This window comes from Trichomycterus rosablanca, chromosome 2 (genome assembly GCF_030014385.1).
Source record: "Trichomycterus rosablanca isolate fTriRos1 chromosome 2, fTriRos1.hap1, whole genome shotgun sequence".
Classification (NCBI taxonomy): Eukaryota; Metazoa; Chordata; class Actinopteri; order Siluriformes; family Trichomycteridae; genus Trichomycterus; species Trichomycterus rosablanca.
The window spans coordinates 57,805,562-57,833,092 of record NC_085989.1 but is presented as its reverse complement, the minus strand read 5'-3'; the positions used below and the strand labels follow the sequence as shown (position 1 = coordinate 57,833,092).

At 44.0% G+C, this 27,531-nt stretch overlaps 2 protein-coding genes and 1 long non-coding RNA gene across 3 annotated transcripts in view; all 3 read left to right on the top strand.

The window, feature by feature from the left end:
* Positions 1-276: 276 nt before the first annotated feature.
* On the top strand, positions 277-2,863 carry LOC134335939 (zinc finger protein 501-like). The gene is made up of 2 exons (XM_063018583.1): positions 277-329; positions 1,420-2,863. The coding sequence occupies exon 2, from the start codon at positions 1,611-1,613 to the stop codon at positions 2,637-2,639; it is 1,029 nt and encodes a 342-aa protein (XP_062874653.1). The 5' UTR covers positions 277-329; positions 1,420-1,610; the 3' UTR covers positions 2,640-2,863.
* A 4,928-nt stretch (positions 2,864-7,791) lies between these two features.
* LOC134336263 (uncharacterized) lies at positions 7,792-11,489 on the top strand. The gene is made up of 3 exons (XR_010015706.1): positions 7,792-7,827; positions 11,121-11,234; positions 11,354-11,489. It is a non-coding gene; the product is annotated as an uncharacterized LOC134336263 (long non-coding RNA).
* Positions 11,490-11,583: 94 nt separating this feature from the next.
* Positions 11,584-27,531, top strand: part of LOC134302852 (zinc finger protein 729-like) — a gene marked incomplete at its 5' end in the record, with an annotated part of 31,173 nt that continues 15,225 nt past the window's right edge. The window contains 2 exons of the mRNA XM_062988092.1: positions 11,584-12,443; positions 19,403-20,216. Coding sequence (XP_062844162.1) covers positions 11,584-12,443; positions 19,403-20,216 — 1,674 coding nt within the window. The remainder of the gene's footprint in view (positions 12,444-19,402; positions 20,217-27,531) is intronic.

The window sequence follows — 27,531 nt, the reverse complement described above, 5'->3', positions numbered from 1 at the left end:
AGAACACTGTTCAGAACGGAGACGTTGAGAAGAAACCGATGGTAAAGGAAGAAGCTGAAGATGACGGTTACCTCTGTAAGTAAACGGGGTGCATATGGGCCTCGGTTTAACATATTGTAAAATGGGGGGTAACTAGCTCCTCCACATGATAATGGAACCAGCGCTGTATTTTTCTTTCCTCTTTTTATATGTTAATGACATTCCAGGTGAAGGGTCATCAGCATTTGTGAAACGTATCATCACCGAGGAAGAAGTCACGTCAGTGGACCAACAGAACAAAGGTTTTCAGAGTAAACTGGTGAAGGAGGAAGTTCCTGATGATGAAAACAGTAAGATTTACATTATTCATATAATATTATTTGGATGGATGGATTTAAATGAATTCATTTCATTCTTTTATTTAATGAAGGTAATTTATTTGTGACTTTCTGCTTCAACAATACTAATTGCATAGATATACACCGAGCAGGCATAACATTACGACCACTGAGAGCTGAAGTGAATAACACTGATCATCTCTTCATCACGGCACCTGTTAGTGGGGGGGGATATATCAGGCAGCGAGTGAACATTTTATCCTCAAAGTCGAGTTTGACGAGGGCCAGATTGTGACGGCTAGACGACCGGGTCAGAGCATCTCCAAAACTGCAGCTCTAGAGGGTTTATCAGTATCTATCAGGCTCATCGATGCCCGTGTGGTCCGATCCAACAGACGAGCTCCTGTGGCTCAAACTGCTGAAGAGGTTCATCCTGGTTCTGATAGGAAGGTGTCAGAACACACAGAGCAGCACAGTCTGTTGCGTATGGGGCTGCAGACCGGTCAGGGTGCCCGTACTGACCCCTGGGCACGTGAGCATCAGAACTGGTGGCCTGGTCTGATGAATCACGGCCGGGTGCGTGTGCGTCGCTTACCTGGGGAACACGCGGCACCAGGATGCACTATGGGAAGAAGGCGAGTGTGATGCTCTGGGCGACGTTCTGCTGGGAAACCTCGGGTCCTGCATCCATGTGGACGTTACTCTGACACGTAGCTCCTACCTAAGCATCGTTACAGACCATGTTCACCCTCACATGGAGACGCTTCACTGATATCTGTGGCCTCTTTCAGCAGGATGATGCTCCCTGATACACAAGGTTTGAGGAGAACAAAGACCAGTTTGGCCTCCAGATTCCCCAGATCTCGATTCGATCGAGCGTCTGTTGGACGTGCTGGACAAACAAGTCCGATCCATGGAGCCCCCACCTCACATCTTACAGGAGTTAAAGGATCTGCTGCTGACATCTTGGTGCCAGATACCACAGCACACCTTCAGGGGTCTAGTGGAGTCCATGCCTCGACGGGTCAGGGGGACCGACACAATATTAGGAAGGTACTACTGCTTAAAAACTAATGTTATTTTACTTTGTTTTCTGATCTAGAACTGAACGTCGGCTCCTCCTGCTCCTCGTGTCCACGTTCCTCTACAACCCAGAATCACCTCCACGATCACATCAGGAGCCACAGTGACACATTTGAAACTCTGGTGGAATCTGAAGAAGAGGTTAAATATGAGGATCTGGCGCCCACTAAAGACTCCAGTAATCAGCAAACGTCCACCGGCGCTCCCAGCATGATCACCAACATCTGTTTAGAGTGTGGGAAGAACTTCAGTTCCCACAAGGCTCTAAAAACCCACCAGCGCATTCACACCGGTGAGAAACCATATTCCTGCTCCATTTGTGAGAAACGATTTACCCATCAGAGTGCGTTCAAAAAACACCAGCGCATTCACACCGGAGAGAAACCGTACCAGTGCCCGCACTGCGGGAAGAGCTTCACAAACCACTGTCATTTGAAAACCCACCTGCGCATTCACACCGGAGAGAAACCGTACCAGTGCTCGCACTGCGGGAAGAGCTTCAACCACCAGAGCAATTTCAAAGGCCACCAGCGCATTCACACCGGAGAGAAACCGTACTGCTGCTCGATGTGCGGGAAGAGGTTCAACCAGCCGAGTACTCTCAAGAGACACCTGCGCATTCACACCGGAGAGAAACCCTTCCAGTGCTCGCACTGCGGGAAGAGTTTCAACAGCCACAGCATTCTTAAAACCCACCAGCGCATTCACACCCGAGAGAAACCGCTCGGCTGCTCGCACTGCGGCAAGAGCTTCAATAAACAGAGCGCTCTCAAAACCCACCAGTGCATTCACACCGGAGAGAAACCCCACCAGTGCGCACAGTGCGGGAAGAGCTTCACTAACCACAGTCATCTTAAAAGGCACCAGCGCATTCACACCGGAGAGAAGCCGTATCAGTGCTCGCAGTGCGAGAGGAGTTTTACTAACCACAGTCATCTTAAAAGGCACCAGCGCATTCACACCGGAGAGAAGCCGTATCAGTGCTCGCAGTGCGACAAGAGTTTCAATAACCACAGTCATCTCAAAAGACACCAGCGCATTCACACCGGGGAAGATCTGTACTGCTGCTTATATTGTGAGGAGACTTTTAGTAACCAGAATGATCTCAAGATTCACCAGTTCACTCACGACAGAGAGAAACCGTACTGCTGTCTGCAGTGTGGACGCAACTTCACTCACTTACTGACCCTCACCAGACACAAGTGTGTCGACTCGAAGCCGGCGGATCTTCATGAATGATTGGTTTTCTTTTATTTTACTATCTTCTGAATCCCCAGTATCCCCAGAGGTACTCGCTTCACATTGTCCCGGGCTGCTGTCACTAGCTTTTGATTGGTCTGATTGGATCGACTCTACACAGGTTACAGGTTAGAATCTGGATCCACCATGAACCTGATCGGCAGTTACTGAAGTTATTTACACCGATCAGCCATAACATTAAAACCACCTCCTTGTTTCTACACTCACTGTCCATTTACTATATAGAAGCACTTTGTAGTTCTACAATTACTGACTGTAGTCCATCTGTTTCTCTACATGCTTTGTTACCCCCTTTCACCCTGTTCTTCAATGGTCAGGACCCCCACAGAGCAGGTATTATTTAGGTGGTGGATGATTCTCAGCACTGCAGTGACACTGACATGGTGCTGGTGTGTTAGTGTGTGTTGTGTCCACTCACTGTCCACTCTGTTAGACACTCCTACCTAGTTGGTCCACCTCGTAGATGTAAAGTCAGAGACGATCGCTCATCTATTGCTGCTGTTTGAGTCGGTCGTCTTCTAGACCTTCATCGGTGCTCACAGGACGCTGCCCACGGGGCGCTGTCGGCTGGATGTTTTTGCTTGGTGGACTATTCTCAGTCCAGCAGTGACAGTGAGGTGTTTAGATCCACTCATACCAGCACAACACACACTAACACACCAGCACCATGTCAGTGTCACTGCAGTGCTGAGAATGATCCACCACCTAAATAATACCTGCTCTGTGGTGGTCCTGACCATTGAAGAACAGCATGAAAGGGGGTAACAAAGCATGCAGAGAAACATATGGATTACAGTCAGTAATTGTAGAACTACAAAGTGCTTCTATATAGTAAGTGGACACTGAGTGTAGAAACAAGGAGGTGGTTTTAATGTTATGGCTATTATACAGGAGGGTGAAGGACCTTGCATGGCCAAGACGTCATCTGAACCTAACTGCTATTCTGTCTTCATCAAATCTGCCCTCCTACTCTGCCCTTCCTGATGCCCATCATTTTGGGCAGTAACTGGAATGGATGGAGACGTCCAGGTCCTTCACGATTGACTTTTCCTTTACCAGGGAGACACAGCATTGAAGTGCTCTGGGTTACTCTAGGATCAGTGTTAAGTTCTCTTCTAGGACCTTAGTACCTTTGTATTAATCCTCACGTGTTGAAGATCCTGTATTTCTGTTATTATTTATCTTTCATTACCACGTCTGCTGTTCTGTGTGTGTGTGTGTGTGTGTGTGTGTGTATATATACTGTATTATACCCCTGGACTTAAGCTAATAAACTAGATCTGCTAAGAACTGACAAAGTGTTTGTCCCTTCTTACCATCATGATTTTCTCTAGGATAAATTATTTATCAGGATTTAACATACAAGGTTTGTTACAGGATGAACAACAGCATTAACACAGCAATAAATGTCATTATTTAAGGAATTCAGGGTTGGTGAATAGGACCCAATATAATCGATACAATACATTTATACGGTAAAACAATGCTACCTTAATCTGTGAATAGATGTTTGTATTAATGCAGTGTTGATATTCGTACTCACACTGCGGTCCAGAACGGGGCAACAATACACCTGAACATCGGGCGCCAAGGTGGTCCCTATTCGGCTTCCCACCCTGGATGAACAACAGCCGAACGTTGTTCATGTGGCCGCCCAGCCCACCGGATGGCAGAGCTGAGATTCGAACCGACAAGTTTGAAATGTCAGCTCTGGTGTGCGAGCATGTTTTACCGCTGCGCCACCTGAGCGGCTTTTTGCCGAGAGTGCAAACGCTCTTTACGATCTCTCTGAGGGAAACGGAGACCAGGGTGAGTTCATGCATGCGAATCAAGCATCCTTCACTCCGGAATCACAGCTGGAGACGTCTGGACTTTCACAGGCAACAAGAGACGATTTGCTCTCCTCAAACCAAGCGCAGTGACCTGAATCGGGGATCTGAGCCATCGGAACCTATTTGATTGGAAAAGTCAGGTTCATTCTACCAAAGACAATCCAGCAATTGTTGTGATGTCTATATATTGTATCCTTGTATACATTCTGCCCCCCTTTTATGTATCCTTTCTATTTTGCTTCCTATTTGGCCACCTGAGGAGGACGGGGGTCCCTGCTGAGTCTGGTTCCTCTCAAGGTTTCTTCCTGTAATTTTTAAGAGAGTTTTTCCTGCCACTGTCGGTTTTTGGTCTGTTGGTCCTGGATTCTGTGAAGTTGCTTTGAGACAATGTTCACTGTAAAAAGCGCTATATAAATAAACTTGTCCCTGATATCCCCAACATCCCTAGTAACTGTATACAAGGCTCAAGAGCATTTGTTGTACCGGTTTATGTGTATTAGACCTGTTTCATTTAGATTTTGTTCTTTTACTATGTTTGCGATATCAAGAGAAAAATCAGACATTCTTAAAGCTGATCAACCTTAACATTAAAATTAATTTGTGTATTGTGATGCATCTTAAGAAGAAGTTCGTTTGTTTATTAGGATTTTAACGTCATGTTTTACACTTTGGTTACATTCATGACAGGAACGGTAGTTACTCATTACACAAGATTAATATCGAACACAGTCATGGACAATTTTTGCATCTCCAATTCACCTCGCTTTGGACTGTGGGGGGAAACCGGAGCACCCGGAGGAAAACCACGCAGACACGGGGAGAACATGCAAACTCCACACAGAAAGGACCCGGACCGCCCCGCCTGGGGATCGAACCCAGGACCTTCTTGCTGTGAGGCGACAGTGTTACCCAGAAGAAGTGCCCCTAAGAAGAAGTAGGAATAAGGGAAAATAAAAGCATTTTATTTTGTTCCACCATTGCTGGCAAACCCCACAAATTAAATACAAATAAAGAATTTATTAAAGCAGCATTACACACCTTTGAATGAAACTATTTTCGCATGAAATAGACTAGCAGCCCAATAGTATCACTTTCAATATCACACAGAGTTTCTTACATTGAGTTTGACTTTTATTTGATGTCAGACAGGATGACCCTGAGATATTTCATCTTTTATCTGCTCAACTTCATTTCATTTATTAATAAACATCCATTCCTGCATTTCAGGCCTGCAACACGTTCCAGATAAAAGTTGGGACAGTAAAGCATTTACCACTCTGTAACGTCGTCGTTCCTTTTCACCACTTAAAAGAGGTTTTGGCACCGAGGAGACCAAGTGATTTAGTGTTTCAGCTTTTATTTTGTCTCGTTCTTGTAGCAAACACGTCTTAAGATGTGCAGCAGTACGGGGGGTCGTCGTCGTTTCAAAATCCTCCACATGTTCTCTATTGGGGACAGGTCAGGACTGCAGGCAGGCCGGTCCAGTACCCGTACCCTCTTCATCCGCAGCCACGCCTTTGTAATGTGTGCAGCAGGTGGGTTTGCATCGTCTTGTTGAAAAATGCTGGACGTCCCTGGAAGAGATATCTGCTTAAAGGCAGCATGGAAGGGATTTGTTTTAAAGTTACAGCACTGTTTACCACAAGGTGGTGAAAATCCACCAAACCTCCATTAAACCCAGCTAAGAAGAAGCAGAGGAGGCTGCAGCAGGTGATGTTTGTACTAAAGTGAAACATCTATAGGTAAAATATTTAATTATTAGACTTTTATTATTAGCTTTATTAGAATTCCTAATAAAACTAGTTTATAATTAGACATCACTGTGAGGATTTGAGCAGCTTGAACTTCCTTCTCATTTAAACGCACAAACTGTTAGCTGCTCAGCTAACGGTTAGCATCACAATAGATGAACCGATTCATACTGATGAACCGACTCATTTAAACCGTTTGAATCGTTGTGAACCGTTTAAACCGATCCAGCAAGTTTATTAGTTATTCATTCTAACATTTCTTTTAGAAAGTTTACAGTTTATAGAAACCTTTTCTTGTTTTAAAAGATGAGGGATAACATTATGACCACCTTCCTAATATTGTGTTGGTCCCCCTGACCCGTCGAGGCATGGACTACACTAGACCCCTGAAGGTGTGCTGTGGTATCTGGCACCAAGATGTCAGCAGCAGATCCTTTAACTCCTGTAAGATGTGACGTGGCGCCTCCATGGATCGGACTCGTTTGTCCGGCACGTCCCACAGATGCTGGATTAGATCGAGATCTGGGAAACCTGGAGGCCAAGTCAACACCTCAAACTGGTCGTTGTGCTCCTCAAACCGTTCCTGAAGCGTTCAGTTTCCATTAAGGAGTGAACATGGTCTGTAACGATGCTTAGGTAGGAGCTACGTGTCAGAGTAACATCCACATGGATGGCAGGACCCGAGGTTTCCCAGCAGAACGTCGCCCAAAGCATCACACCGCCTCCGCCGGCTCGCCTTCTTCCCATAATGCATCCTGGTGCCGCGTGTTCCCCAGGTAAGCGAGACACAGGCACCCGGCCCTGATTTATCAGACCAGGTCACCAGTTCTGATGCTCACGTGCCCAGGGGTCAGCACGGGCACCCTGACTGGTCTGTAGCTATGCAGCCCCATACACAACAGACTGTGATGCTCTGTGTATTCTGACACCTTTCCATCAGAACCAGCAGGAACTTCTTCAGCAGTTTGAGCTACAGTAGCCCACACGTGCATCAATGAGTCTTGGCCGCCCATGACCCTGTCGCCGGTTTACCACTGTTCCTTCCTTGGAGCACTTTTGATAGACTGACCACTGCAGACCGGGACACACCCCACAAGAGCTGCAGTTTTGGAGATGCTCTGACCCAGTCATGTCAAACTCATGTCAACTCCTCACGCTCGTCCATTTTTCCTGCTTCTAACATCAACTTTGAGGATAAAATGTTCACTTGCTGCCTAATATACCCCCCCCCCCCCCCCCACTAACAGGTGCCGTGATGAAGAGATGATAAGTGTTATTCACTTCACCTGTCAGTGGTCATAATGTTATGCCTGCTCGGTGTAAATGTGGTGGGTAGGTTTTGCAGGGCTTTTTCTCTCAGATTTAGCAAATGACACTAGTAGAAGATCTGAGCACCAAGATATCAAGAGGTCTCTTGATGTTCTAACAGTATGTTTAGGTTGAATGTATCTTCCTCTCTGTCTATCATTAGATGTTTAATAATGCATTCAGGAGAAGTGGGACACGCCCCTGTGGAGCTACAGAATGAAGGATTCCAGAAGAAAATAATAATAAAGGATGAAGATGAAGATGAAGGTTACTTTTGTAAGTAAATGTGGAGCATGATGCCACTTTTCCAGACAGTATGGTACAGTACAGTGAGGTACAGCACAGTATGGTACAGTACAGTATGGTACAGTACAGTGAGGAACAGTATGGTACAGTACAGTATGGTACAGTACAGTGTGGTACAGTACAGTGAGGTACAGTACAGTATGGTACAGTACAGTATGGTACAGTACAGTGAGGAACAGTATGGTACAGTACAGTATGGTACAGTACAGTGTGGTACAGTACAGTGAGGTACAGTACAGTATGGTACAGTACAGTGTGGTACAGTGTGGTACAGTACAGTATGGTACAGTACAGTGTGGTACAGTACAGTGAGGTACAGTACAGTATGGTACAGTACAGTATGGTACAGTACAGTGAGGTACACTATGGTACAGTACAGTGTGGTACAGTACAGTATGGTACAGTATAGTACAGTACAGTGTGGTACAGTATGGTACAGTACAGTGTGGTAAAATACAGTATAGTACAGTACAGTGAGGTACAGTACAGTGAGGTACAGTACAGTGTGGTACAGTACAGTGTGGTACAGTATGGTACAGTACAGTATGGTACAGTACAGTGTGGTACAGTATGGTACAGTACAGTGTGGTACAGTACAGTGTGGTACAGTATGGTACAGTACAGTGTGGTACAGTATGGTACAGTACAGTATGGTAGAGTACAGTGTGGTACAGTACAGTATAGTACAGTACAGTGAGGTACAGTACAGTGTGGTACAGTACAGTGTAGTACAGTATGGTACAGTACAGTATGGTACAGTACAGTGTGGTACAGTACAGTGTGGTACAGTATGGTACAGTACAGTATGGTACAGTATGGTACAGTACAGTGTGGTACAGTATAGTATGATACAGTACATTATGGTACAGTACAGTGAGGTACAGTACAGTATGGTACAGTACAGTGTGGTACAGTACAGTGTGGTACAGTATGGTACGGTACAGTATGGTACAGTACAGTATGGTACAGTACATTATGGTACAGTACAGTGAGGTACAGTAGAGTATGGTACAGTACAGTGTGGTACAGTACAGTGTGGTACAGTACAGTATGATACAGTACATTATGGTACAGTACAGTGTGGTACAGTACAGTATGGTACAGTACAGTGTGGTAAAATACAGTATAGTACAGTACAGTGAGGTACAGTACAGTGAGGTACAGTACAGTGTGGTACAGTATGGTACAGTACAGTGTGGTACAGTACAGTATGGTAGAGTACAGTGTGGTACAGTGAGGTACAGTACAGTGTGGTACAGTACAGTGTGGTACAGTATGGTACAGTACAGTGTGGTACAGTACAGTGTGGTACAGTACAGTATGGTAGAGTACAGTACGGTACAGTACAGTGTGGTACAGTACAGTATGGTAGAGTACAGTGTGGTACAGTACAGTGTGGTACAGTACAGTATGGTAGAGTACAGTGTGGTACAGTACAGTGTGGTACAGTACAGTGAGGTACAGTACAGTGTGGTACAGTACAGTGTGGTACAGTACAGTGTGGTACAGTATGGTACAGTACAGTATGGTACAGTACAGTGTGGTACAGTACAGTATGGTAGAGTACAGTGTGGTACAGTACAGTACGGTACAGTACAGTGTGGTACAGTACAGTATGGTAGAGTACAGTGTGGTACAGTACAGTACGGTACAGTACAGTGTGGTACAGTACAGTATGGTAGAGTACAGTGTGGTACAGTACAGTATGGTAGAGTACAGTATGGTACAGTACAGTGTGGTACAGTACAGTACGGTACAGTACAGTGTGGTACAGTACAGTGAGGTACAGTACAGTGTGGTACAGTACAGTGTGGTACAGTACAGTGTAGTACAGTATGGTACAGTACAGTATGGTACAGTACAGTGTGGTACAGTACAGTGTGGTACAGTATGGTACAGTACAGTATGGTACAGTACAGTGTGGTATAGTACAGTACAGTATGGTACAGTACAGTGTGGTACAGTACAGTATGATACAGTACATTATGGTACAGTACAGTGAGGTACAGTATGGTACAGTACAGTATGATACAGTACAGTGAGGTACAGTATGGTACAGTACAGTGTGGTACAGTACAGTATGATACAGTACAGTGAGGTACAGTATGGTACAGTACAGTATGATACAGTACAGTGAGGTACAGTATGGTACAGTACAGTGTGGTACAGTACAGTATGGTACAGTACAGTGTGGTACAGTACAGTGTGGTACAGTACAGTATGGTACAGTACATTATGGTACAGTACAGTGAGGTACAGTACAGTATGGTACAGTACAATATGGTACAGTACAGTATGGTACAGTACAGTGTGGTACAGTACAATATGGTACAGTACAGTATAGTACAGTACGGTACAGTATGGTACAGTACAGTGTGGTACAGTACAATATGGTACAGTATAGTACAGTACAGTATGGTACAGTACAGTGTGGTACAGTACAATATGGTACAGTATAGTACAGTATGGTACAGTACAGTGTGGTACAGTACAGTGTGGTACAGTACAGTGTGGTACAGTGTGGTACAGTACAGTATGGTACAGTACAGTGTGGTACAGTACAGTGAGGTACAGTACAGTATGGTACAGTACAGTGAGGTACAGTACATTATGGTACAGTACAGTGAGGTACAGTACAGTATGGTACAGTACAATATGGTACAGTACAGTATGGTACAGTACAGTATAGTACAGTATGGTATAGTACAGTATGGTACAGTACAGTGTGGTACAGTACAATATGGTACAGTACAGTATAGTACAGTACAGTATGGTACGGTACAGTATGGTACAGTACAGTATGGTACAGTACAGTGAGGTACAGTATAGTATGGTACAGTATGGTACAGTACAGTATGGTACAGTACAGTGTGGTACAGTGCACTATGGTACAGTATGGTACAGTACAGTATGGTACAGTACAGTGAGGTACAGTATAGTACAGTACAGTGTGGTACAGTACAGTATGGTACAGTACAGTATGGTACAGTATGGTACAGTACAGTATGGTACAGTACAGTGTGGTACAGTGCACTATGGTACAGTATGGTTAGTATTGGAGTCACTAATCAGTAGAAATAATAAGAGAATGTGGATAGTGGGATTAGAACCTGTACTGTACCGTACTGTCCTGTGCTGATACACTCCAGTCTGGATTCAACTTTTAATCTAACTAGGATTCATTTGTGATTGGAAAATAAAACCCACAACCTTCATTATCTCCAGTTGTTGAGTTTCTTCTTCTAATATTGATGGAATTTCAGGTGAAGGATCTTTAATCACCTCTGAGGAACATCTCTCTCCAGTGGACCGACAGCTTGAAGGTTTCCAGATGAAGCCTGTGAAGAAGGAAGAACCTGAAGATGAAGATGAACTCGGTAAACTCATTTATTTATCTTGAACAGCGACTACAAGTGATGTGATGAATGAATAACAATTACTAACAGTGTTTATTATTTATAATGTTATAAATGTGTTTCATTATTTTCTGCTTCAGAACTGAACAAGGATTTCTCCTGCTCCTCGTGTCCACGTTCCTCTACAACCCAAAATCACCTCCACAATCACATCAAGAGCTGCAACCATGATAAATATGATGCGCTGGTGAAGATTAAGACTGAACATGAGGATCTGACACCCACCAGAAGCTCCAGTAATCAGCAAACGTCCTCTGGTACTGTCAGCATTAACACCTCTCTCAGTCCCACACAGGAAGAAGGAAACGTCTGCTCACAGTGTGGGAAGAGCTTCAATTTTCAGAGCGCTCTCAAACGACACCAGAAAATTCACACTGGCGAGAAGCCGTATCAGTGCTCAGACTGTGGGAAGAGTTTTAGTACACAGAGTAATCTTAAAACCCACCAGCGCATTCACACTGGAGAGAAACCATATCAGTGCTCACAGTGCGGAAGGAGCTTTAATCGACAGAATCTCCTTAAAAGACACCAGCGCATTCACACTGGCGAAAAACCGTATCAGTGCTCACAGTGTGGGAAGAGTTTTAATCGACAGAGTGTTCTCAAAAGACACCAGCGCATTCACACTGGAGAGAAACCATATCAGTGCTCACAGTGTGAGAAGAGCTTTAATCGACAGAGTCATCTTAAAAGACATCAGCGCATTCACACTGGAGAGAAACCGTATCAGTGCTCACAGTGTGGGAAGAGTTTTAATCGACAGAATAATCTCAGCACTCACCTGCACATTCACACCGGCGAGAAACCGTATCAGTGCTCACAGTGTGGAAGGAGTTTCACTAACCAAAGTGTTCTTAAAATCCACCAGCGCATTCACACCGGCGAAAAACCATATTTCTGCTCAGTGTGTGGAAAGTGTTTTACTGACCTGAGCACGTTAAAAAGACACCAGCGCATTCACACCGGAGAGAAACCGTATTTCTGCTCACAATGTGGGAAGAGTTTCACTAGACCGAGTGATCTTAAAATACATCAGCGCATTCACACCGGAGAGAAACCGTATCAGTGCTCAGAGTGTGGGAAAGCTTTTATACAACAAAGTGAACTGAACAAGCACCAGCGTATTCACACCGGAGAGAAACAGTATCAGTGCTCGCAATGTGGGAAAAGGTTTTTACAACAAAGTGGACTTAACAAGCACCAGTGCATTCACACTGAAGAAGGATTGGATCAGTGCTTACATTGTAGGGAGAGTTTTTATCAACAGAGTCATCTTGAAACACACCAGTGCATTCACACTGGGAAAAAAGATTTTTGCTCCGAGTGGGCGCTGCTTCACTCGTTTATCAACACTTAAGAGTGACAAGTGCGACACTGAACAATTAAAATCTACCAAACAAACCAACGATTTCTTATTAATGAAGCCCGTTTGTGAACTGATTACTTTTAAACCCCTCTTACAGTGGTGGTTAATGTTGCTGGCACCCCTGAATATTAAGAACAGTGTGTAAAATATGTCCTAAAATAAAGTATTTGATAAAACCGCTTGGATTTATAAACTCATATGCTTGTCAATAATCACATGGCGTTATTAACTTTATTAATGGTGGCTTTGATGCTTTTAAAGGCGGTTTATTCCATAATATTTATTAGGTTGAACAACAAGGGTGAATGACTGTGTTGAAGTCGGCTCTCTCTCAATCTGCTGTACTTCTTTTTTATACTAATCCGGGAGGAGTCAGCTTTTGGTGGGTCTAGCCAATGAGGATTGGGCCTCATCTTCCCAAATTCTGCCCTGCCTACAGTCCGTGATAAACAAGATACAGTATATTCTCCTTTTTCAGACTCACGGGTCTCAGCTCGCATCTCAGCAATCTAAAACTCAATCCCAGCAAGACAGAGCTGTTGCTCATTCCTGGAGATCAATCTTCAACCCAGAGCCTCGTCAGTTCCCTTAATAACTCCCAGATCAGACCATCTGATAAGGTAAGAAGCCTTGGTGTCGTCCTGGATAACCAGCTGACCTTCTTTTCTCGTGTAGCCAACATGACGAGAGCGTGTCGGTTCCTCCTCTACAACATCAGTAAGATTCGACCATTTCTCTCCATGGAAGCTCCTCAGATTCTGGTCCAGTCACTTGTAATCTCACGGCTGGACGACTGCAAGTCCCTCCTGGCAGGAGCTCCCATGTCCACTATTAAACCCTTGCAGCTCATTCAAATGCTGCACATCATCACCCCACTGCTGCTACATCATCACCCCACTACTGCCTCATCTTCACCCCACTGCTGCGTTCTCTTCACTGGCTTCCTGTAGCTGCACACATTCAGTTTAAAACACTGATGCTCACCTACAAAGCCAAAAATAAACCAGCCCCGAGCTACCTTTGAGGTCTAATAAAACCCCGCTCTGTACCACGCAACCTCCGAGCCACCAGTCTCGCTCGACTTGATCCTCCACCCAGGACTAAAGTAAGACGAGCATCAGCATCAAGGATCTTCTCTGTTCTGGCACCCAAGTGGTGGAACTGAACTTCCTCTGTCTGTCCGAACATCCGAGTCTCTTCATCACCTCTTTACTAAACACTTAAGCTGACTTGTACTTACTTACTAATGCTCTTATTTCTTGAAAAAATAAATAAATACACTTTGTGTTCTTGGACTGTTGTACTTAAATTAGAGTAATGAAATGTTTACTATGGAAGCTCTTCAGTAAGTCTCTCTGGATAAGACCGTCTGCTAGATGCCAAAAATATATATGTAAATGTTTCCACCACAAACCTCAACCAATTGTGATCTCTAGATGGTGCCATGAGTCTACTTTTGAATTCCTTGTCGATCTGAATCATTGCTGCCACTGAGGTGTAAAGATGCCTTGGACAGGATGTTCTTACTCTTCCACAGTGACAGAATTTGAGGGTCTGCAGCAAGAACTTCAACATCTGACTGAAAACACTCAGCAGAGAAGTGGTCATTAGAAAGGAGATTGAAATGAGGGACTAAGGTCTTTAACAGAGTGTAGATAGGTCTTGAATTGCTCCATCTCCTGCATGATTCTATAAAGTAGGAATTAACCAGATCTAGGAAAGACCTAGCTTTTAAGTCTTTATTCTTACACAGTCTTCATCCATGTGTAAGGATGTGTAAGCATGTTTCTCTCTTTACCCACCAAAGTAATTCCACAATGTTTGACTAATACAGGACGGCCCAGATTGCACAGGGAACAGTTGTCCACACAGGTGACTAAAAGGAAGAGGGTTTATGAGTCTTGTGAACTACAGTATAAGACATGTGCATTATGTCAACTGATTATCAAAGTCATGTCAACATGATCTTACTTTAACATCCCCCATTATGTATGAGCCACATGGTACTTGTAGAAAAGGGTGAGATTATTGTGTTTAACACTGCTCCATCCTCCAGTGCAGCAGGTGGCTTTAATGCAGCTCCTCAGCTGCTCCACAACACGACAATAAACCACAGAACAAGGAAGCTTCAGCAGCTGATCTGTTTATACTAAAGTGAATCATCTGTAAGTAAAATAACGATGTCTTTATTGATTACATTTTAATTATGAAATGCATCCTAATTAATAATAAAACTAGAATTCATAATAAAATATCACTGTGAAGATTTGAGGCGATTTAACTACTATGTAATTTAAACACACAAACAGCTAGCTGCATCGCTAACTGTTAGCGTCACACATGATTCGTTATGGATGAACCGATTCGTGGGAACCGAAACACTTGATTCACAGATTGGTGTTTAACGCCACCAAAGAGCATTTTCATATTTGGATGATTTAGGTTTACATTTTTTTAATAACTGCCATAAAATGTGGCTCTTTTTCTTAATTTTCATCTGTGAATTTAGGGTGAATTTATTGATAAGGCACTGAGTTAAAATAATCAGAAGTAAATTTATATCAATTTAATATGACTTGCTTCACCTTCACCAAAAATGAATGAAAAGAGACTTTTCACATATAATACAGTTAAAGTGCAGAAGTGAGGAGACATATAAGAGTACAGTCGACCCTTGATTAATGAATGTAACTGGTTCTGAAGGGCTGTTTGTTCTTAAGTCAAAATGTTTGTTAGTTAAACCTATAAGAATTAATGTAAATAGAATTAATCTGTGCCAGACCTCCCAAACCCCCCCTTACCCCTAACCTCTCTAATGTCTTAAATGCTCTTTTTTGTTATAAATACAAGAATATTTTCCCTTAAATCTTAAATTATAGAATAGACAATCCTGTAATAAACAATAATACACAACAATACACAGTAGTACTGTTCATAAACACACATCACATCTCAGTACAGTACGTGTGCTGCACCATACACCATAATACATTTCCTTCTTTTTTATATAAAATGTATCTACCAGAAACAACAATAACTCTCATATTTCTCTATTATTTACTTCTTTATTTCAGTAGTGTATTTTGTAGGTGTAATTGCGCTATAGAAAGAATACTTTACTGAGCCGAATTCCTTGCACCTTTTATGGTAAATGTCCTGTATGGTGGGTAACTGGGTGCCGGTGATGCGCTGGGCAGTTTTAACCACCCGCTGGAGAGCTTTCCGGTCAGCTGTGGGGAGCAATTGCCATACCACATGATACGTATGCAAGATGCAGTTTCTTAGAATGCTCAAAATGGTACAGCGGTAAAAGTCCACGAGTATTCTGGAGCCTTTTTTGAGTCTCCGTAGAAAGTAAAGGCGCTGTTGTGCCTTTCTGACCAGGACTGATGTGTTGAGGAACCAAGAGAGATTGTCCGACATGTGGACGCCGAGGAATTTGAAGCTCTACAGGGTGAGTCAAAAGTCTCAGGACACTCTTTTATTTCAGAAACGAAAGGAAAAATTACATATCTGAATACCCCAGCAAGTAATGGGTGATGTCATCTTGAAAGCCGCCATATTGGATCAAGGGCAAGTTTTTCATGTTGGGAAGGTGGTCATGTAACATATCAGCGAAGACCAGAATTCTCTCAGAAATCCATTGCCGCAATCAGATTTGCAATATCTCGTGTGGTTCAAAAGTTATCAACACAGAAAGTTGCAACAATAACCGAGAACGTTCCCTGTGACGCACGGCTATTTGACGTGTTCAGTGTGTCGTCCCTGGTGCTGAACACAGGGCTGAAGGTGCTGGATCCAATCGTTATGAACCCGCATGAGAATCTCTGGAGAAATGCTGTCACAAGCCTCCACGATGCGGTGCTGAAGGTGGTGTTTGTTGCGGATTTGTTTGAGATGACCCCAGAGATAAAAGTGGAGTGGTGTGAGGTCGGGTGATCTGGGCAGCCGTTCCACAGGACCACGACGGCCAATCCAGTGACCAGGGAATTGAATATCCAGCCACTGACGGACACCTGCTCCGTAGTGTGGTGGAGCCCCATCCTGCTGGAAATAACAGGGGAAACTTCTGGTTATCCAGGCCATCTTGGGTCAGAATGGATGGGAACACTGTTTCCTGTAGCATTGTAGCGCTGAGCATTTAGGGTCCGGTCGAAGAAAATGGGTCCGATTACACGGGTGCCCCATATTCCACACCTCATCATAACCTTTACATCACCTACGACTTTGGTGTCTGCCGTCCAGTGAGGGTTTTCGTCACTCCAGTACCTCACGTTCTGGTGGTTGACCTCACCACTGACATAAAAATTGGCATGGTCACTGAACAGAATTGCCCTGTGCGAATGCGGGATCCCGTCGATGTTGGTCTAACGCCCAGGTGCAGAACTCGACACGTCTATCAGGGTCGTCCTCTGATGGTTTCTGCTGCAGCTGGATCTTGAAGCCACTTATCGGTATGAAGAATCCGTACAAGGGACGACTGGCTGACGCCACATTCTGCTGCGAGACGTCGCGTGCTGCGTCGTGGACTTTTCACGAAGGCTGCCAAAACCATCGCTGAGGTCTCTTCGTCGGTAGCGGTCTTCGGACGACCACTACGTGGCTTGTCGTCCACAGTCCCGGTTTCTCGGAACTTGGCTATGAGGGATGCAACAGTGCTGTGTGAAATTGGTCTTTCTGGGTGTCGGTTGTTGAAGTCTGTGGCTATGATACAGCAGCTGCATTCCCCGGACATCAGAATCACCTCAATCCTCTCTTCTTTCATCAATTCCATTTTCAGTTACCTGTAATCAACAACAAACGTTTTGAATTTTCTGTGTTGATAACTTTTGAAACACAAGAGATATTGCAAATCTGATTTCTGAGAGAATTCTGGTCTTCTTTGATATGCTACACGACCACCTTCCCATTGGAAAAACTTGCCCTTGATCCAATATGGCGGCTTTCAAGATGTCGGCCACGTTCCGGACATGGCCTAAAAGATCGGCCCCCTCACCCATTACTAGCTGGGGTATTCAGATATGTAATTTTCCCTTTTGTTTCTGAAATAAAAGAGTGTCCTGAGACTTTTGACCAGTGGTGTATAAAGTACCGGAAGGTCATACTTGAGTAAAAGTACAAGTATCTTACCAGAAATTTACTTTGATAGAAGTAAAAGCCACCTTTTAGAATATTACTTGAGTAAAAGTCTAAAAGTATCTGATGTTTAATGTACTTAAGTATAAAAAGTAGAAGTAAAACTAAATGCTGTTAGTATAAATGGAAGCGCTCATTTTAAATATAAAGATTGTTCTTTTAAGCCTGTAAACCACCTTAACAATTAAACAGTTTTCTTCCTTTCATCTGAACATGCTTTGTGCTAATTCATGATCATAATCAACTGTTTGAAATCATGACATTATTTAGTTGTTTTTTTAACTTATTACTCGCCCTAAATGTTCCTGTTCCAACGTTTTTAGAATGTGAGTCGATGTAAATATAAGAAACACTGCATGTATTTTATTTGCATTTTCTATACTGTCCCATCTTTTTATTTGGGTAATATATTTCAATAACAAAAAAGCAAAGCTTAGGAGAGTTTAACAAAACGATAGTGTTTAGAGAACGTTTGCACATGCGCATTAATGTGTTTAACCACCGTCTAACTTACAAGCACAGATTCACCAAACCAGCGTGCAGTCCGTCACACATCTCACATCATATTTTTTTTTTTTTTTTTTTTTTTTTTTTAACCCCTTTTTCTCCCCTTTTAGCGCATCCAATTGTTCAATTAGCATCGTGCTTCCTCTCTGTCTATGCCGAACCCTGCCCTGACGGAGGTGATCGAAGCTAACCCGTATCCCCTCCGAAACACGAGCAGCAGCCAGATGCATCTTTGCCACCCACACATTGACGAGTTTTGGCGCCACCTAGCGTTGCATGCGGAGAGACACACCCTAAGGGCACCCTCTCCCATCTCTGTGTAAGCTCCTCCAATCAGCCGGCAGAGAACGCGATCGCATTCTGACAGAGAGAGACCCACATCCGGTTCTTCGTCCCACCCCCCGCATGAGCAACCGGCCAATCGTTGCTCATATAGCCACTCGGCTTCGAACCGGTAAAGCAAGGCTGGATTCGATACCACGCTTCTCAGAATCCAGCCCTGGTTGCAGCGCGTTTCTTTTTACCGCTGCGCCACCTGAGCGGCTTCACATCTCACATCATCTCACAGCGAATGTAACGAAGTAAAAGTACACAATTTCTTTAGAAAATGTAGTGGAGTAAAAGTGAAAGTTGCCGAAAATTTTTATACTCCAGTAAAGTACAAGTACTTCAAAAAAACTACTTAAGTGCTGTAACCAAGTATTATTACTTCATTACTATACACCACTGCTATTGACTCACCCTGTACTACAACTCCATTCATGCAGATAGGGGCGTGTGCCCGACTTCCCGTTCTTCTGAAGTCCACAATAATCTCCACACAATCTTTACAATACTAAAAGTACCACACATGCTCAATCATTCTCCTTAGTGTTACTTTAAATAAACAATTTTTACTATAGTATTGTTTTCTGTTTCAGAAATGAACTACGTTTTCTCCTGCTCCTTCCTGTACAACTCGATCACCTTCATTTCTGGAACCTGGAGAGGTTGAACAGGAAAATCTGATGCCCAATAAAAGCTCCGGTGGTCAGCGAGTTAGCGTTAAAAGCTGCAGCATGGACACGTCTGACGGACAAAAGCTGGAGAAGAAATACTGCTGCTCAGACTGTGGAAAAAGCTTTTGGATCCAGAGCGATCTTAAAATCCACCAGCGCATTCACACCGGGGAAAAACCATACCGCTGCCCAGACTGTGGGAAGAGCTTCAGGGTCTGGGTCAATCTTAAAGTCCACAGGCGCATTCACACCGGGGAGAAACCGTACTGCTGCTCACAGTGCGGGAAGAGCTTCAGGGTCCGGGGGGACCTCAAACTCCACCGGCGCATTCACACCGGAGAGAAACCGTATCGCTGCTCGCAGTGTGGGAAGACTTTTAGTCGAGGGAGCACACTTATGATCCACCAGCGCGTTCACACCGGAGAGAAACCGTACTGCTGCTCACAGTGTGGGAAGAGCTTCACTTACCAGAATGCTCTCAAAATCCACCAGCGCATTCACACCGGAGAGAGACCGTATCAGTGCTCACAGTGTGGGAAGAGTTTTAGTCGGGGAAGCACTCTGATGATCCACCAGCGCGTTCACACCGGAGAGAAACCCTATCACTGTTTAGAGTGTGGGAAGAATTTCAGTGACCTGGATTATCTCATAGTCCACCAGCGCATTCACACCGGAGAGAAACCGTACTGCTGCTCGCATTGTGGAAAGAGCTTTAAGTGCCTGAAGTATTTTAAGACGCACCAGCGCATTCACACCGGAGAGAAACCCTATCACTGCATACAGTGTGGAAAGGCTTTTAGTACGCAGAGTTATTTTAAGACTCACCAGCGCATTCACACCGGAGAGAAACCACATTGCTGCTCGAAGTGTGGACGCAGCTTCACTCATTTATCATCAGTGAAGAGACACAAGTGTGAACCAGAAACGTCAGATTGTGCCACATGAATTTGTGCCGAGTTAGCAGCTGTAAACTAATTTAATAATATATTAGTAACATTTTGTGTAATGAAATGTTGCAAATTCTGTTTTTCCTTAATAGTTTCTGTCCACTGTATTTTAGGGCTACTGTTATAAAGGCTCTAAACCACAGTGGCACTATTAGACCCAAGACTCGTCTCTTTAAGGATATGTACTGACCACCAATGGCCATAACATTAAAACTACCTCCTTGTTTCTACACTCACTGTCCATTTTATCAGCTCCACTTACCATATAGAAGCACTTTGTAGTTCTACAATTACTGACTGTAGTCCATCTGTTTCTCTACATGCTTTAATGGTCTGGACCACCACAGAGCCGGTATTATTTAGGTGGTGGATGATTCTCAGCACTGCAGTGACACTGACATGGTGCTGGTGTGTTAGTGTGTGTTGTGCTGGTATGAGTGGATCAGACACAGCAGCGCTGCTGGAGTTTTTAAACACCGTGTCCACTCACTGTCCACTCTATTAGACGCTCCTACCTAGTCGGTCCACCTTGTAGATGTAAAGTCAGAGACGATCGCTCATCTATTGCTGCTGTTTGAGTCGGTCATCTTCTAGACCTTCATCGGTGGGCACAGGACGCTGCCCACGGGGCGCTGTTGGCTGGGTGTTTTTGGTTGGTGGACTATTCTCAGTCCAGCAGTGACAGTGAGATCCACTCATTCCAGCACAACACACGCTAACACACCAGCACCATGTCAGTGTCACTGCAGTGCTGAGAATCATCCACCACCTAAATAATACCTGCTCTGTGGTGGTCCTGTGGGGTCCTGACCATTGAAGAAAGTATGTAGAGAAACAGATGGACTACAGTCAGTACTTGTAGAACTACAAAGTGCTTCTATGTGGTAAGTGGAGCTGATAAAATGGACAGTGAGTGTAGAAACAAGGAGGTGGTTTTAATGTCATGGCTGATCGGTGTATATTGTTTTAACCCACTACATGGTTATAGTGGAAGGAACCCAGGTGAGCATCTAAAGAACTGCAGGCCTCACTTGTCTTAGTTAAGATCAATGAACATGACCACACAATTAAACTACTGCTGGACCTGGATGACTTGTCATAATTGATGGAATCATGATCTGCTCTTTATCAGAAAATCCTGAAGCATCTAAAGCTCAAGCAAAGTTGGGTTCCAGGAGGAACCTGAAGTCCACCATGAATGGCGTACAAGGAACAAAGGTTTTAGAGTGGTCAGACCTTATACCAGACCTCCAAGAAAAATGTACCAAAATTCTTCCACAGTGATGTATAAGACTCATTGCAAGTTACCACAAACAGTTATTACTGCCAAGCGTGGCATAACCAGTTATTAGGTTTAGGGGTAATATTACTTTTTACATGGTTGATCACGAAAATCTGCATTTTGTGTTTACTTGTGTTGTCTTTCTCTCTCAACAGATCTTAAATATATAAATATAAATAGTGATGGCTTTCTCGTTTTTAGTCTTCTTTGTCTGAGCACAGAGCATAGAGGTCAAGACTCATGGTATGTAATACGGTGAAGAGCTTGGATTCTGTAGGCACAACCAAGTCTCAAAGGCAGATGTGTCTAGTTAGAAGCACCAAGATGTCACAAACAGCAAACTGAACAACTGAGCCGATTCGTGAATCGACACTAGCTGATTCATTTATTTAGGTGGTGGATCATTCTCAGCACTGCAGTGACACTGACATGGTGGTGGTGTGTTAGTGTGTGTTGTGCTGGTATGAGTGGATCAGACACAGCAGCGCTGCTGGAGTTTTTAAACACCTCACTATCACTGCTGGACTGAGAATCGTCCACCAACCAAAAACATCCAGCCAACAGCGCCCCGTGGGCAGCGTCCTGTGACCACTGATGAAGGTCTAGAAGATGACCGACTCAAACAGCAGCAATAGATGAGCGATCGTCTCTGACTTTACATCTACAAGGTGGACCGACTAGGTAGGAGCGTCTAACAGAGTGGACAGTGAGTGGACACGGTGTTTAAAACCTCCACCCATACCAGAACAACACACACTAACACACCAGCACCATGTCAGTGTCACTGCAGTGCTGAGAATGATCCACCACCTAAATAATACCTGCTCTGTGGGGGTCCTGAGCATTGAAGAACAGCATGAAAGGGGGTAACAAAGCATGCAGAGAAACAGATGGACTACAGTCAGTAATTGTAGAACTACAAAGTGCTTCTATATGGTAAGTGGAGCTGATAAAATGGACAGTGAGTGTAGAAACAAGGAGGTGGTTTTAATGTTATGGCTGATCGGTGTGTAAATGAGCACAGCTCGTTCATCCAGTGCGGCAGGTGGCTTTAATGCAGCTCCTCAGCTGCTTCACACCGACAATGAACCACGGAACAAGAAGAAGCTGCAGCAGCTGATGTGTTTGTACTAAACTGACTCATATGTGAGTAAAATATGGATCTATTTATATAATACACTTTAATTATTAACTCTATTCTAATCAATAATAAAACTAGAGTTTATAATAAAACATCACTGTGAGGATTTGAGGAGCTTTAACTCCCTTCTCATTTAAACACAGACTGCTAGCTGCTCCGCTAACCGTTAGCATCACGCGATTCAGTACTGATGAACCGATTCATTTGAACTGATTCAGAAAAATACATAATATTAAAGATTTCTGTACATTAGCTGAAAGCGTAATATTGCACATGATACAGCTGTACCTTGAAACTCGACCTCAGTCGGTTCTGGGAGTGGCGTCGAGTTTTAAAGACGTTGAGTTTCGAGGTATTTTTTCCCCATAAGGATGTTTGGAGAACCTGTTAATGCGTCCGTGGTCCCGTGGAGCTGCAGATATTTTAGTCTCATGTAAAATAATGAGGTTGTTTTTGACTCTTAAACACTGAAAATAACACAAATCTAATATAAACACACTGAAATACAATTACTAACAGTTAAACCTCAATAAAAATACAATAAAAGCTGCACTTTAGTTTTACTTCTTTATTGTTTCCTGACGCTCCTTAATGGTGGAGATGCTTGATCTCGGAATACCGTATTCCATTCAGCACCGGCGCATTCACACGAGAACGTGACTTATTGTAGTAAAACAGTGAGTGAGGAATGTGATTAGTGGAGGAACTCATGAGCAGTAATAATGAAGAGAAGTTTAGTGCTCCTGTCTCCTTCTTTTACTACATTAAACCACGTTAAGCTTTATTTAGACTCTGGGAGAAGCTGATTCTGATTCTCACCGTTTCTCAGAAGCTGGAGCTGTAACACAAGTTTAAAAGTGAAACAGGGAGGAGAATCCAGATAAACACAGATACACGTGGAGCTGTAACCCTGGATCTGACGCTTATTCCACACTGATGCAGATTCAGCTCATGTTCGCATGACGTTTTACTGCACCGGTCAAGCCGAGCGCTGAACGAAACGGCTGTTCGGTGTTTAAGGGTACACGTTTCTCGAAATAGGATGTTGAGTTTAGGGGACGTTGAGTTACAAGGTACCGCCATATAGGGAAGATTGCACATAAGGCTGATGTTTTAGCTGTTCTTTCTACAGAAGAGGTAGGAGTTATACAGATCATCACAGCCACTGGTGCGTTTTGCTGGTCTCAGTCTCTGGTATTACTCCAGTGTGGCAGGCAGGGGATGACGGGTATTTCCCATAATACCGAGTAGCTTCCCCGGCATCCTCCTCTCTGCCACCTCCTCCAAAGACTCCAGATTGCTTTGTTTAAAGATTTTCCTTTAGCTTTTGGTCACAGGTTTAACAATTTTCTATGGTTTTTATACCAATTTATACAGTGAATTGAAAGTACAATAGGGGAAGCACCAAGATGCTATTGGAAGCCCTTTCTGTCAGATGCTGCCCGGTTCCACAACAGTTTCAGTGAATTAAACACCGTGTCCACTCACTGTCCACTCTATTAGACACTCCTACCTAGTCGGTCCACCTTGTAGATGTAAAGTCAGAGACGATCGCTCATCTATTGCTGCTGTTTGAGTCGCTCATCTTCTAGACCTTCATCAGTGGTCACAGGACGCTGCCCACGGGGCGCCGTTGGCTGGATATTTTTGGTTGATGGACTATTCTCAGTCCAGCAGTGACGATGAGGTGTTTAAAAACTCCACTTATACCAGCACAACACACACTAACACACCAGCACCATGTCAGTGTCACTGCAGTGCTGAGAATGATCCACCACCTAAATAATACCTGCTCTGTGGTGGTCCTGTGGGGGTCCTGACCATTGAAGAAAGCATGTAGAGAAACAGATGGACTACAGTCAGTAATTGTAGAACTACAAAGTGCTTCTATATAGTAAGTGGAGCTGATAACAGGTGTAACTTTGTGCACTTGTGTTTCTGTACTTCTGCTGTTGCACTGTGTAAGTGTGTAAATATGTGGAGTGGTTATACCTGGGTGGATTTAAGCGAATCATCTGTCTGTCTGTCTATTAGATCTTTAATCATGCAGTCAGCAGAAGAAGGAAACGTCGCCCCTGTGGATCTACAACATGAAGGATTCCAGGAGAAACTAATAAAAAAGGAAGAAGATGAAGATGAAGGTTACTACTGTAAGTAAATATGGAGCATGACAGTACAGTGGTTAGTACTGGGGTCAGTGATCAGTAGAAATAATAAGAGAATGTGGATAAGGGATTAGAACCTGTACTGTACCGTACTGTCCTGTGGAGACGTTCTCCTAGAATTATTTGTGACTGGAACATACTGGTGGATTTTCAGGTCACCTCTCTCCAGTGGGAGGTTTCCAGATGAAGTCGGTGAAGAAGGAAGAACCTGAGGATGAAGATGAACTCAGTAAGACATTTTTATATCTTTATTTAATAAGGATTTTATTGTAGCATCGTTGAATTGTACCTCGTTCAGTAAGGGATCGGGCTTGATAGATAGATAGATAGATGTGCAAAACTCAAAACTCCACTCGGTGATAGCTCAGTGGTTAAGACTGAGGACTGGTGGACTAGTAAACAGAAGGCCACTGGTTCAAGCCCCACCATTGCTGTTCCCACTGTTGGGCCACTGAGCGAGACCTTCAACCCTCAATTGCATTCATTGTGTTCAGTCACATTTGTAAGTGGATTTGGATAAAACTGGCTGATAAATGGAATAAATGTCAATCCTTATTAAAATATCCTCATTTTTATATTGTACAGTACAGCTCTGACTCATTCCATAATAGATTCAGTTCTTTTTTGTCACAAAATTCTACACAAAATAGCCACAATGACAAAGTGAAGCAGGTTTTTTAGACATTTGTGCTGATTTATTAAAAATCTAAATGTGAAAACCCTAAATTGCATACACGATACTGCCAAAAGTATTCACTCCCCCATCCAGATCATTGAATTCAGGTGTTCCAATCACTTCCATGGCCACAGGTGTATAAAACCGAGCACCTGGGCATGCAGACTGCTCCTACACACATTAGTGAAAGAACGGGTCGCTCTCAGGAGCTCAGTGAGTTCCAGCGTGGTACTGTGATGCCACCTGTGCAACAAGTCCTCACTACTAAATATTCCACAGTCGACTGTCAGTGCTATTATAACAAAGTGGAAGCGATTGGGAACGACGGCGACTCAGCCACCAAGTGTTACCACGTAAAATGACCGAGCGGGTCAGCGGATGCTGAGGAACATAGTGCGCAGAGGTCACCAACTTTCTGCAGAGTCCATCACTACAGAGCTCCAAACTTCATGTGGCCTTCAGATGAGCTCAGGAACAGTGTGTAGAGCTTCATGGAACGGGTTTCCATGGTCGAGCAGCTGCATCCAAGCCTCACATCACCGGATGCAGTGGTGTAAAGCACGCCGCCACTGGACTCTAGAGCAGTGGAGACGTGTTCTCTGGAGATCCGATGGATGAGTCTGGGTTTGGTGGTCGCCAGGAGAACGGTATCCTGTCTGACTGCATTGTGCCGAGTGTAAAGTGTGGTGGAGGGGGGATTATGGTGTGGGGGTGTTTTCAGGAGTCGGGCTCGGCCCCTCAGTTCCAGTGAAAGGAACTCTTAATGCTTCAGCACACCGAGAGATTCTGGACAATTTCATGCTCCAGACTTTGTGGGAACGGTTTGGGGATGGCCCCTTCCTGTTCCAACATGACTGCTCACCAGTGCACAAAGCACAAGCTCCATAAAGACGTGGATGAACCAGTCTGGTCCTGACATCAACCCGATAGAACACCTTTGGGATGAATTAGAGCGGAGACTGTGAGCCAGGCCTTCTCGTCCAACATCAGTGTTTCCATAAACACACTCCTAAACCTTGTGGAAAGCCTTCCCAGAAGAGTTGAAGCTGTTATAAAGTGGGGCCAAAAAGTATTTAGTCAGCCACTGATTGTGCAGGTTCTCCTACTTAGAAAGATGAGAGAGGTCTGTAATTTTCATCATAGCTACACTTCAACTATGAGAGACAAAATGAGAAAAAAAAATCCAGGAAATCACATTGTAGGATTTTTAAATAATTTATTTGTAAATTATGGTGGAAAATAAGTATTTGGTCACCCACAAACAAGCAAGATTTCTGGCTCTCACAGACCTGTAACTTCTTCTTTAAGAAGCTCTTCTGTCCTCCACTCGTTACCTGTATTAATGGCACCTGTTTGACCTCGTTATCTGTATAAAAGACACCTGTCCACAGCCTCAAACAGTCAGACTCCAAACTCAACCATGGCCAAGACCAAAGAGCTGTCGAAGGACACCAGGAAGAAAATTGTAGACCTGCACCAGGCTGGGAAGAGTGAATCTACAATAGGCAAGCAGGTTGGTGTGAATAAATCAACTGTGGGAGCAATTGTAAGAAAATGGAAGACATACAAGACCATTGATAATCTCCCTCCATCCCCTGGGGTCAAAATGATCATGAGAACGGTGAGCAAAAATCCCAGAACTACACGGAGGGACCTGATGAATGACCTGCAGAGAGCTGGGACCAAAGTAACAAAGGCTACCATCAGTAACACACTACGCCGAGAGGGACTCAAATCCTGCAGTGCCAGGCGTGTCCCCCTGCTTAAGCCAGTACATGTCCAGGCCCGTCTGAAGTTTGCCAGAGAGCATATAGATGATCCAGAAGAGCATTGGGAGAATATCATGTGGTCAGATGAAACCAAAATGGAACTTTTTGGTAAAAACTCAACTCATCGTGTTTGGAGGAAGAAGAAGAACCCAAGAATACCATACCTACTGTGAAGCATGGGGGTGGAAACATCATGCTTTGGGGCTGATTTTCTGCAAAGGGGACAGGACGACTGATCCGTGTTAAGGGAAGAATGAACGGGGCCATGTAT

Excerpts from the sequence above, each read along its gene's own strand:
- LOC134335939 (XM_063018583.1), top strand. The coding sequence starts at position 1,611 with ATGATCACCAACATCTGTTTAGAGTGTGGGAAGAACTTCAGTTCCCAC.